The following is a 13,139-nucleotide window of genomic DNA, read 5'->3' as shown; positions in this document are numbered from 1 at the left end:
AAACACCTACAATATACCACGTCTTCCAGTTCCCTAATCTAACGTCCTAGAGCCGGGTGGTACATTGCCCCTCGCTATTATTTATATTGCACACGCACTACTCGATATACCAGGGGTCCGAAACTTGTGGCTCTCCAGGTGTTTTGGATTTTTGACTTCCATGATCACTCACCATTGATTATGCCTGATAGGGCAGATGGGATTTGTAGTTCAAATATTCTTGAAGAGCCACAGGTTGCAGACCTCTACTCTACAGCAATGGCTGGGCTCATTCGCTTCATTGACTGAAACCATTTTCTTGGAATCCGGTACTCAATTTGCGAGGCAACGGGAATGCTACAACCAATGTTGAGGTGCTTGGTCGAATACATCCTGGAAGCGGGGTGAGTTGGCAACTTGTATGGTGTTTATGTTTATGTTTATTGTGTTTATATAGCGCTTTACGCCAAAGCACTTGTGTGATGCATCTACTGCCTGGGAGGAATCCACAAATTCATTGGCCAGCATTAAGAACACTGAATTATTACATTCTCCCCAGGCCTCTGGTGCTGGTGGCCTTGCAACTGTAGCACATAAAGCAAATCCCACATGGTGGTCGGAGGATTTGTGTCCTCATTTCCATATATCCTTGTCTACTGGCATAATTCCATCGGCAGGGAAGGGTAGTATACTAATTCCCTTTCATAAGGAGGCTCTGAGGGTGAATCTCCATAATTATCAATTGATAGCCCTTCCACACATTACTGGAAAAGGCCTGGCCAAGATATTTTCGGAGGAACTACAGAACAGGGCTTGCGAAAACCTTAGTTCTCAACTGGGTGCTCACAAAAGGTGCTGAGTGGTGCAATGTTGTTTTATTCTTTAGACTATAATGATGAAATATGCTCAAATAGATGTTCCTGCAGCTCGTGGCGGACTGAAAAGCAAACTGCATTTCAGCCAACTACAACGAGTGGGGATCCCAGTGCCTCTATTGTGGATCATAATGTCCTCCACCGTGAGACATGGGTTGAATTTCGGCAAGCCGAAAAATGGCGAACCTGCTATACTGGGACCAGACAATTGTGGTCTGAAACTGGGCTTCATCCTTGCACCTCTATTGTTCTATCTTCATATTTCTGACCTGCTGCTTTGTCTGTCTTGCATGGCTTCTTTTTCAACAAAATCTGGCTCCCAACCCTCACATCTTTTACATTTGAAGACAGGGCCTCGCCAGGGGTTGGGCGGTGCGTTAAAGATGCGGCAGTAACGCTATTACTTCTGCATTAGCACTCCGCCCAATCCCGAGTTTGGGGGAAACTCAGAGGATTCACCTCCATTTCTTAGCTGGAAGCCAATGCGCAGACTTTCCACCCATGTTTTTGCGCAATTACCACAGCGCAATTATCGCTGCGGCAATTGCGCCGAAAATACCCCATTGAGTCCTATGGACTCGAAAAAATAGCCAGGGACCACCACAACTTGGGAACCAGCGCTAAGACCACCAAACCAAGTTTCAGTAACGGTAATTGCATTGGACGGTATTCCGACAGATTTATTGCCGGGATAGTGCCCAACTTGTGATGAGGCCCACAGTGTTTGTTAACCAGTCATGTTTTGGGTTGGCATCACACTGTAAAACTAATTATTTAGTATTATACAGACATAAATGACAACATGAGCCATTACATTCAGGAAACACTAGTCCAGGCCTAGTTTTAATTTTGTATTCTGGGACTTGTAGTCATGATATGATAGGGTATGATATTATATGATAAGTCATTTATAACGTGCCTGTATACAAGTTTTTCTAGGCGCGACAAGACAAGAAAGGGGAGACAAAAGGAGGACAAACAAATGATCTTATTAGGCCTTGTCATTCAGATCGTGCAAGTGCAGAGGGAAGGGAGAGGAGAAGTGCCAGGGGGAGGGAAAAGGAGAGTGCAATAAGCAAAGCTCAAGTAAGTGTTGCTGGGGTGGCCAGTTCTAAGTAGGTGCAAGGAGGCAGGGGACCTTAGGGTTGCAGATGATGTTCCTAGTGCACGGTAGGTCGAGAGGCAGTGCATAGGAATACTGGTCGTGAAGGAGCCTGGTCCCCGGGGTGCAGAGGGGGCCAGGTAACCAGTGAGTGCAGCAGACAAGAACATCATCAGGGGAGAGAGAAAGCAGATGCGAAAAGGAAGATCTTGAGTTGCTTCTGGAACCTGAGGTGGTCCTGCTCAAGTTTGAGATAGGCAGGGCGGCTGTTCCAGAGGGAGGCACCAGCCGATGAGAGAGATCTACCACCCACTCTCAGCCTGGAGAAGCGTCTGACCCTCTGAGGGTTGGAGGTGGATGAGCAGAGGGCTCGAGAAGGAAAGTGCTTAGGAAGAGAGAGTTGGATGTAATGTGGTCCCCGGCCCCAGAAAGCCTTGTGGACAATGCAGAGGGTCTTGAACCTGATCCTTGCAGCCACCGGGAGCCAGTGGAGAGATTTCAGGAGTGGAGAGATACGATCCCTGGGCTTGAGGCCAAGAACAGGTTTTGCAGTTCTTTTCTGGATGAGTTGCAGAGGGAGAAGAGTATAGGCAGGAAGATTTAGAAAGAGGCAGTTGCAGTAGTCCAGCCTAGAGAGAACCAGGACTCTGGAGACAGTGAGCTTCTGGGGAAAAATGAGAAAAGGAAGAATACCTCTGAGGAGGTGTCACTAGTAAGTAGTTGGACTTCTTTGAGACGTCTGTGATGTGAGGAGAGAAGGAGAGGGTTGAGTCGAAGATGACACCAAGGTTTTTTGCCTGGCAGGAAGGCACAGGTAGAGGGCCCAAGGATGGCGGCCCGGGTGAAAGAGGGAAAGCAGGAGCAGGGGTCCCAATGAGAAGGATCTCAGTCTTACTGGTGTTCAAGCAGAGATCATTAAAGGCACACCATTCCTGAATCGCGGGTAGACAATCAGGAATAAGCAAGGGAAGAGAGGAGGCTGAGGTGAGTCTGACGGAGAGCTGATTGTCATTCGCTTAACACTGAAAGTTATGAGAGAAGGTAAAGATGAGATGAGCCAGAGGTGCCAAGTAAAGGTTGAAGAGCCAGGGTGAGATGTTAGAGCCCTGGGGAACACCACATGTGGAGAGAGAGGTGGTGGAGCGAAAGGACCCCAGTTGGACCTGGGAGGGTCGATCAGAGAGGAAGGAGGTCAACCATGCTAGGGCCTGATCTGTGATGCCCTAGTTGTCACAGAGGTGATCAATCAGGATGGCATGGTTGACTGTGTCGAAAGCAGAGGAAAGATCAAGGAGGATGGGGACAGAAGGAAAGCTAGAGTCAAGATTTGAAAGCAGGTCTTCCTGGGTTTTCAGGAGAGCAGTTTCTGTGCTTCTGGTTGCTCTAAAGTCAGACCAATGGTCAAGGAAACAACCAACAGATTCGGTATGGAGAGTAAGCTGGTGGATGGCCAGCTTTTCCAGGAGGTTGCCCAAGAAAGGAGTGATAGAGATCGGGCGGTAATGTTCCGGAGATGAAGGATCAGCAGAGTGCTTCTTCAGGAGTGAGTGAATGTGTATAACATTCAAATTCAATAATACAAGTCCAAGAATGCAAAGTTAAAAACAGGACTAGACTAGCATCTCCCAAATAGGATTGATAATGTTGCCATATATGTGCAGAGCTGCAACATAACATATAGCCCAAGGAAAGCATGAACATACTTACCAATTACCAACCTGGTTGCTGGATGAGGTTAAGCTGGGCTGAATAGAATATATGTGTCCTTTAGGCCTTCTGTTGGCTTATCAACTCTCATGGCCAGTGTAAGGAACTCATGGTGGCAACAGTAAAGACAAACACAAGTGATCTCAGTTCAAGGGTGTTTATTAAACTGTATAGGCAGGTTGGAAATAGAACCATTGTAAACCTAAATATAAGATGGGAGCAAGCTACGACCATCAAATAATAATAAGGCGGTCCTTGTGGCATCTCATAAAAAAAGGGCCTATACTAAACAAACCTATTGCCAATCCTTACAACTAAATACAAAAAAAAGAGTGTGGGATAGGGTTCACAAGAAAGAAAGAACACTTCACAAATGATAAGTCAGGATGTTATAGCCGGGGTACTCCCTTCCCGACGTTTTGAGCATGGGACAAGGCGAGACTCCTGAGCACAGCACAAACTCGGACTTTCCCAGCACAAGACTAGAGTTGCGTTCTCAGTTTTCTTCGCTGGTTAAGTCTCTTTTCTACAAAAAAGTATCTTTCCTCTAAGGACCTGATGTGTTCAAAATAACAAAACAAAAGTTCCTCTTCTGTATGTACGTTGGGTCACAGCTTTTACCCCAGGGTCCCCCTCTTCCGGGCTCAGACCGCCCTCAAATGTCAGCCTCCCTCCTTTGGGTTCACTACGGCTTTTATTCAAAAGATTTCACCTGTTGCATTCACAAGTCTCAATGTCTTTTTAAGCAATCCACTGTGGACATCCCTCTGTCGGGTTCATTCTTCTCAACACACTGTTCATTGGGGCATCATGCTTCACCCCGTTCTGCAGGCATCCCTCAAGGTTCACGTTTGCCAGTCACACAGTTCCTTCTACTTTATCACAATACATGATTTTCCCCTTAGCTTTCCAATTACTTGCCGGTCATCGACTGTACAGGGGGTTTTACGCAACCCCTGTATGACCACTTTGACCTTTTCCTTGCAGCTCTCCTAAGGCCTTCTGGTATCAGTAGTTTCAACAATAAGGGGGATCAGCCAGAATCTTTTGAGTGAGCACCCACGTGGCACTGGACCCCTCTGCAGCTGGTTTTCCCCTGCAGTATTAGCAGTTCTTTGATTTCCCTTAATTTGCCATTTGCAACTTTTGCTCAACACAGTTCTGTTTCTTATCAGTGTCCCTTAGACTAAGTGGCTGTGATGAACCGCTTGGCTTTTCTTGTCTCTGGAGTCAAGGAAGTTACCACTGTAGCAAGTGTCTCTCCCTGCTTTGGTCATTAGTGGAGGAGGGCCCTGTGCTCCGTTTACATCTGCTACAGCACACGTTAGCTATTGTTCATGGTCTTATGAATCCTTTTATGGAGTGTTTGCAGGTCTGGGTCAAAAAGGGAAAGTCTGCCTCTCTCCTTGTCACCCCGTTCGGTTCTCGACGCTTTTCTCCTCCTCTTGAACTGCCGTCCTGGAATAGCTGTCTTGCTGTGCGGTCTCTCTTGCTCATAGTGTGCTCTCATCCTCCACGTTTTATCCATGTGGGAAGGGAAAAGGCCATCAGGTGTGTGTGGTTATTATTAATTGCCTGACTCTGCCTGACCCTTGTGATGGGACATGTCAGGTAAACGACTCTGGTGTTAGTCTGTTGTCTTTCGTGGTGCAAGAAAGTGTTTGTGTCGGAAAAAGGGGTGGGGTAGAGTTTCCAAGCATCCTACGTGTTGAGATGGGGAAAAGGTGTTATATGAAAGGGGATACAGCGTCTCACCTGTCGGTGTCCCACTTCCACTCCCCCAAGACCTCCATCCAGGTGATCCTCCCACACTGGTCCACCCCCAGGAACTGGATCCAATAGTGATGGCCGTGTCCTGGGCACCTGGATGACAGATCCCGGGGACTAGTCAGGGAGGCACCTTCAGGTTTCTCACATTAGAACACGTCAGAGTGACTGAATTATCATTTAATGGGCCGCCGGAAACTACATTTATTTCAGCTGTCAACTCAACACCACCAATAACTCACTGATACAATTGCAAGATTGCTCCCATTATCTATTTTACTGCAGAGTTATGGAGCCGGAGGGAGGATTATCTGGCTTGACCCAACTGAGGGTGCAGATGTGGAAAGGTTTTCTGGGGTTTGGGGTGGGGGGTGTAAGACACTCTGCCTCCACTTAAAAGCTGCAATACACTTGGAATTGAATTTGCTCTCCATTTGTGCCAGAGTGATGGCCAGCATGTTAAGGTTGTTCTACTCACTGTCCTTTGAGATAAGAGTTGGCTTGACTGGGCTCACTTCTTGATACCTGCTCGATTTAACAGCCGGTCAAGGCAAACAGCCTCATTATTAGTATGCCGGTGCAGAATTAACTTGCACTAATTCTGTTGACCTGCACGTTTCTGCACCGGCATACTCCAAGCTTGCCGCTGGGTGGCCGGAATTACTTCCAGTCAAGAGCTGGAGGTAATTCTGCCACATCACCAGCAAAAATTGCTTGTATTACTGGCAGCTCCTGGCGATCAGTTGATCCCAAGGCACTCGGTGCCTGTATCGTCTCTAAGTGCACCTCTTTGGGACCTGTATCTCTATCTACGCTCTCAATGTCGCTGGTGTCCGCCGCCAATGTTTTTGCTCCAACTAAACTTACCCAGAGTCGGAGATTACTCTCTCAGCCCTGGTTTACTGATCAGCTTAAAAGCGCCCGCCTGCTACTCAGACAAGCTGAACGCAAATGGCGGATTAGTTATGACCCTTTACTTAAAGACTTGTACAAGCTTAGTCTTTCTACCTACTTAGCCAATGTCAAACTGACCAAAGCCAAAAAATTGAAAGTGCTCTATGTAAGCCTAAAACACTATTCTCTATTGTCCAGTCACTCGCCTCCTCTGAGCCCCTTACTTCTACGGTTAAACCATCGCAAACGCTATATAATGACCTGCCATCTTTTTTTATCACGAAAATCGATGTGATTCGATCTAACATTGCTAAATCTCCTGCTATGCAATCCTCCTGCACTACCAGCTTTGTGCCACCCACCCTCACTGACCCCCCTGCTAGCTGGTCTACCTTTCCTCTGTTCACTGAGGCAGAGGTTCTAGCAGTGATCCTCAAAATTAAATCCTCCTCCCCAGAGGATGCTATTCCGGCAAGTATTATGAAGACAATTGCCCCAGACATTCTGTCCGACATCACAGCGGCTATAAATAACTCTTGCCAGTCTGGATCGGTTCCGCCGGAGCTCAAATCTGCTAGGGTCATTCCCCTGCTCAAGAAGCCGTCACTTGATCCTACTATCCCTTCTAATTTTCGCCCCATATCCCTGCTCCCGTTCTTGTCTAAACTCTTGGAATCTCTGGTGATGCCCCTTCTGTCCTCCTTTCTGGAATCCTCTAAGATCTTTAATCCTGCCCAGGCAGGCTTTAGGCCAGGAAGAGGGACGGAGAGTGTGCTTGTCTCAGTGCAAGACGATATGTCCAGACTTGCTGATGCAGGTGGAGTGGGAGCTCTGATTCTGCTGGATCTGTCCACCGCATTTGATAAGGTGGACCATCCTATCCTCCTCTCACGTCTAGCACAAATCGGGATCTCTGGCTCAGTCCTGGCCTGGTTCACCTCTTTTCTTACAGACCGCACTCAGACCCTTACTATGCCCCCTTTCCTCTCTTCCCCTTGTGTCCTCACTTGTGGTGTCCCCCAGGGATCGTCTCTTTCCCCTATCCTATTCAATATTTATATCTGCCTTATCCGCTCGTATGGACTCAATTGTTATTCCTACGCGGATGATACTCAAATCCTGATCCATTTGGATCAGGATCATACCGAGGTCTCAGCTTGTCTTCATGACTGTCTAAAAGCAGTCGGTGTCTGGATGGACCAAAATTGGCTCAAGCTCAATGGCGATAAAACAGAGGTGATGTTGGTGGGTTGTCCTCCCAGCCCATCACTATGGACCCCCGCTTTTTGGCCTACTTCATTGGGCCCCTGCCCTGTCCAGTGGACAAAGTAAAGAACTTAGGGGTCATTCTTTCCACCTCTCTGTCCATGGCAAATCAGGTTTCAGCGGTCTGTCAATCCGCCCACCACCAGATTAGGGTACTTAAGAGGGTCCTTCCTATGATCCCAGAAGCTATGTGCCCTCCTGTGGTGGCTCCATTAGTCCTCTCATGGTTGGACTATTGAAACTCCCTGTACCTCTCTCAGCCGGTGGGCCTTCTCCAGCGTCTCCAACGCATGCAGAACCTGGCAGCTAGACTGGCCACAGGCTCTCCCTATGGAGCACATATCTCGCCAGTGCTTCGCCAATTTCACTGGCTTCCAGTGGCTCAGCCAGTGAAGTTGAAGTCACTGTGTATTGTCCACCGGGCAATCCAGGGCCTAGGAGCTGAGTTTCTTCAAACCAAATTTGTCCGATTTATCCCGGAACGCAATCTTCGCTCCTCGACCACCAACCTCTTGGTTATCCCTAGGTACAACCGGGAAAGACTCGGTGGCAGAGCTTTTTCCATTGCTGCGGCCAGGCTGTGGAACACCCTCCCACTGCTACTCAAGTCTACCTCTAACCATTTGGCTTTCAGGAAAGCCCTGAAAACAACTCTATTTTAGCTCTCTGGCTTCCACTGTTCTTCCTGCTCGGTAGCTTCCTCACCAGCGCCATGATGCCCTCGGGCGACCGTGCGCTTTACAAGTCCAGGTAACATAACATAACATAACTCCCACCATGGAGTCCTATGGAACTCCATGGAATGGGAAGTAACTGCCCCTACAGGCACTTGTAATCTACCAGTAATTCCAGCAGATCAGGTGCCAGTAACAGTTATATCATTTGGTGGTATCCCGCCGGATTTACCAGCAGGATATCACCAAACCTTGCAACCCAAGCATTGACTGATGTCAAAATCGTTGTCTTAAGTGCGGATCTGATGAAAGGTAAGATGTCTAATTCACAGTTTGGGTCTTTGGTGAAACATATTAAGGTAGAATGAAGCCATCAAGCGGACATGGAGCCCATGGCTGCGCATTAATCTATCCATGGCTTAGTCCATTTTATTGATATGCCTCATGAACTCCAAAAATATATAGTGGGTGTCCCTTTTACGAGAAGTAGGCAGACTTGTTGGAAATCCGCCTTTAGCTTTTGGATTTATATAATTTGCTGGCAATATAAAGGCATGTCCCCATAAATGAGATATGTTTTTTGTTCTGTGCTACAAAACTAGAAACAATGGAGCATCTTTAGTGTTCTTGTGGGAATATTAAATCTGAATGAAGAAAACAGTTAGCCCCTTCTTTTAAAGAGCATATTGTCTTGGGAGACATCCCTAACTATTTCTTTGATGGCATGATGAAGATTTATGTATTCATTTAATATTGTTTTGTATGTATTAGTGTAACCCTGCCACTTGCGGTCTGTGTGTATTGTCTGTTCTCATTTTGTTTACCTTTCCCGTTTGCACACTGTTTTAAAAAAAAAACTTACGTTTGAATTAACATAATATCCACAAGTAAAACAACATTGAATTGAGTCCTATTTATTTTTCAGATGCTAAAAAATTAGGAAAAGCACAAAGAGAAGATGAACTATCGCCAGCGGTGAACAAGACGGACAACCCTACTGTTAAAACGACTACAAAGCCCTCTTTAAAGCACAAAAGTCCTGGAGCCAATGCCAACCAGCCCTCCAGTTCCATTGTGTTCATCATTACAATATTGATCTTCTTCTCACAGCATCTGTTATAGCTCAGAGAAGAGTTGCTCTCCTCTTCCTGAGTCTTGCAGCCTTGCCAACTCAAAGTTCACTACTTTGCTCAGTGTTTCAAGGTACATTAGATTACTTGCTAAAAAAAAGTAATCTGCAATTGTTTTATAATCCCAGAATTTAATGTAGTTTACAAAAATACCCTTAATGATGTCTTATTTGCTGAAGATATGAGAAGGGTGAGCTCATCAGTTTCAATGAGTGTGGTTGAAAGGCTGGCTGTCAGAAAACAGATATTATTGGCAAGCGCCCGGCATCCTCAGCGTTTGGAATTCTTTTGCATGAAACCACGCTCGAGGTCAAAGAAACCAGGATTTTCTCTAAGATCACCTAAGGAATTGGTCTTGGATGAGAGTAGGCCGAGGCTAAGTCACAATGCCGTACATCACTGGATTAAGTTTGAGAGAGAGGTGTGCCAAGGGTCTCTACATATCCCACCCCCGAATCTAGGGAACAAATACAGATGGGAGCTCTCCAAGCAGCTGAACAAGTCTTCGGATCCACTCTGTGCGAAATGGCGGAATGATACTGTTGTAGCTCTTGTCACGTGCCCTCCCAAAGCCCCGGCGTCAAGCCTTAGGGCCTTCCTTGTGGGAATTGGGACACTTATGCATTGCTTTGCACGTAGCAGCTGGACGTGACTGCTAGCTTGAGACCACATATGCCTCTGTCGTTGGCTATTCGCGGGGCTCTCTCTTGGGAATATCTGGAACTTTGGAGTTCTCTGGGTATGATTGTTCATTTCAATGCTTAGGATATTGGCAGAATCTTCATGGCCTGGGGCTGCAGAATTTCACTGTCTTGCTGCAAGAAGCACCATTTCTTTATTAAGAGAGCGAGAAGGTTTAGCCTGGTGCTTTCATGTGTGAAATGTATACTGCAGATGAAGCGAAGAAGCCTACCAACCTTGGTTGTTCACATGGAACTATTAGGAATCTTGCCATTTTCTCGTGTTTCCGATATCCTGTACTCCTTTGGAACAGCCTTCTGTATTTCTTTGCTTCAACACACAGATATTAGTAACGATACGAGAGTGCCTCCTTAATTGTTTGTTGACACGTCTCGGAATAGGACCCCCATAGCTCAGGCGTCTGTGATCGCCTCTTTGTCACCCATTGTAGGCACCTTATGTAGGGCTTCAAATAAAATCATTTCCCGCTGCCCTTCGAAAGATGGGAGTAAAATATGAGGTTAGGCAAGTCAAAATATGTGTTTTATTTTGTAACAGGGGTATTTCTCTTGTGATTCATACTTTCCTGTAAGTAATTCATGGAAATGTACATATATACGTTTAACTCGAAGGCCTTCTCAACCTGTAGCAACACTTCAAGATGGCCTCCGTGCCGCTCAGCACTGCTAATGCCACTTTGCTGAAAAAGACTCAGTGCTCTCACTTGATAAGGGGATTGTTTCTTACAAACAAATCTGGTGAAAGCCTCCACACTACTAGGGCACAATTTAGCACCTTGTAAGCCCATCACGCAACCCCTTAGCAATTTACTATATTTAGTGCCATGCTTTGTCAGTTCTAGACAATGCCATTAGAATAAATCTCTGCTCTAAAGCAAGCTGAGTCATTCACTCATGCTTACCAATAACTAATTACATTGAAGAAACATGCATCCCTACTTCAACAACCATATCCCCTCACACTCACTCCAATTATTTTTCCTCTTTGATGTTGGTCATTCTATTATGTCATTTCTTTTCCCTCCCCAATCCTCCCCTTCCGTTTCATAGACTAAGGTCTGGCAACACTCTGGCAGGGTCATAATATGCCATCTTTCAGACAAGGCCAGGCACTGGAAGACCACTGCAGTGGTGATGGGGCATATCATTACTGTATAACATGAGATATCAGCGAAAGGGGGAGCAGGTAAAGGTGGCACATCAACTGATCCATACTCTTCATCTTCTTGGAGTGTTGGGCTGATCTTAGATGGTGGAGGGAGCTCTACTCCCCCTTGCTGGAGCCAGCAGGTATTCAGGTTATCTCCACTAATCCGAAGGGCCCAAAATATAATGTAATCGTTGGTCCAACTCTTACCTCTACCCTGAATTACAAAAAAGGATCGTGATTGGAGGTTTCTATTATTTTTTTTCCTAATCCGAGGAGAGTCACACATATTTTGGAGAGAAATCTAATTTGACGCTGGCATTGTATTTCCTTGATAATGGTAGACCCAGTCCATGAAGCAGTGACTTTCTACAGTACAGATGGTGCAGGACCCCCTCTGGCTTCCAGCGAAGCCAGCTATAAACATTATTTCAATCGAGCAGTTCTTTACAGCCCACCGCAATATATTTCATAGGAGTGAACAATATCATTCACTGTTTCATAGGCATTTGTATGAAGAAATAAGATTGTCAGGCACTAGTAGCATATTTTTTATATACAATAGTTTTTTTAAAGTTTTATTCTAGCATACAGCTGGGAAGCGTGACATCAGTCATGATATCTTGTCATGGGTCTATCTCATGATATCTCTATGGATTCCAATGAAGAACGTCCAGGATTTGTCACCGGCATTGGGGGGATAAATATCACTAGACTGAGGGTGTTGCGCGCCCCAAATTTATTTATAGCTTCGTCCACGGAGTCTTCATTACTTTATAGACTAACAACTCGATTGGATTTGTAAGAATGGAATTCAATTTGTAATATCGATGATGTTTTGTCCAACTGATAATAGCGATGCATGAACTATAATAACCAGTGTCCCGCGACGTCTGTAAAAGCTGAGGAACAAGTTACCGATGTACAAACGTTTGTTCGTTTGCCAAGAAATTGATTCTGATTCCTTAATCAAAATATTGTTTTATGAAAGGTATATGATATAAAGTGTGCTGGAGATATGAACATTAAACAACGCTCTGGACAGATATGAAACAGTGTCTTGTCTATTTGTTTACAGTGTATGTGTCTAAATATGTGTATATATTGATAATGTTACATTTGTATCGCGTGCTCGGCGGACTGAAGCGCATCTAGGTGCTGATTTTACCAATAGTGATCACCAGTCTGAAAATAACGCAACATAACGCAACTAGGGCCTATCACTGGACGAGACACGTTTTCAAAGATTTCATAAAAACCGTACGGGAGGTAAGTTTGCACCGAGAAAGAGTTAGTGAATTCCATAGCCGTGGCTCATAGACAGAAAATCGTCTAACACCTCTAGAAAAACAATGAGATGTTGTGATCGATAGCAAGTGCAGATGAGCAGAACCAAGAGCACGGGCCGACTGATGATGGGCTCGATACAGAATTGCAAATTTATACATGAATACCAAGCATAAGATTTTAAAGTCTATCCTCTGCCTGACCGTTAGCCAATTCAGGGAGAACCGGGATGCAAAGACTGGTGCCGCTGTGAGCAGTATAAAAATAAGTCTGACTGCTGCATTTTGAGCCTTCTGTAATCGGTTATGTTGTTTGCCAGGTATGCCTCCTAACCAGCCGTTTGCATAGTCCAACCTGGAATCAACCAGGGAGCCCACCACCACAGCATGATCAGTAGGTGGGATACATGGAGGAGTGTGCCGAAGCAACCGTACATTTAAAAAAATTGATTGCACAGTTGCTCCAACCTGTTGATCACACCCTCTAGTCACTTGCCGGATACACCCATGGTTCTTGACCTTGGGTGTAATTGTCATAGGAAAACCAAATAAACGGGGGGGGGGGGCTGTGTATATTCCCCTATGAAATGTTTAGGCCCAAACAAATGGGT

At 45.7% G+C, this 13,139-nt stretch overlaps 1 protein-coding gene across 2 annotated transcripts in view; it reads left to right on the top strand.

Moving 5' to 3' along the window:
• The window catches only part of LOC138491371 (glypican-5-like), a 1,558,016-nt gene extending 1,545,721 nt beyond the window's left edge, over nt 1-12,295 (top strand). For both annotated transcript variants that reach the window (XM_069617865.1, XM_069617864.1), the window contains one exon: nt 9,190-12,295. In XM_069617865.1, the coding sequence (XP_069473966.1) occupies nt 9,190-9,386 (197 nt within the window). In that variant the 3' untranslated portion in view covers nt 9,387-12,295. The remainder of the gene's footprint in view (nt 1-9,189) is intronic.
• Nucleotides 12,296-13,139: the final 844 nt, after the last annotated feature.

This window comes from Ambystoma mexicanum, chromosome 10 (genome assembly GCF_040938575.1).
Source record: "Ambystoma mexicanum isolate Mex_15411 chromosome 10, UKY_AmexF1_1, whole genome shotgun sequence".
Taxonomy (NCBI): domain Eukaryota; kingdom Metazoa; phylum Chordata; class Amphibia; order Caudata; family Ambystomatidae; genus Ambystoma; species Ambystoma mexicanum.
This window is presented reverse-complemented; position numbering and strand designations above follow the sequence as displayed.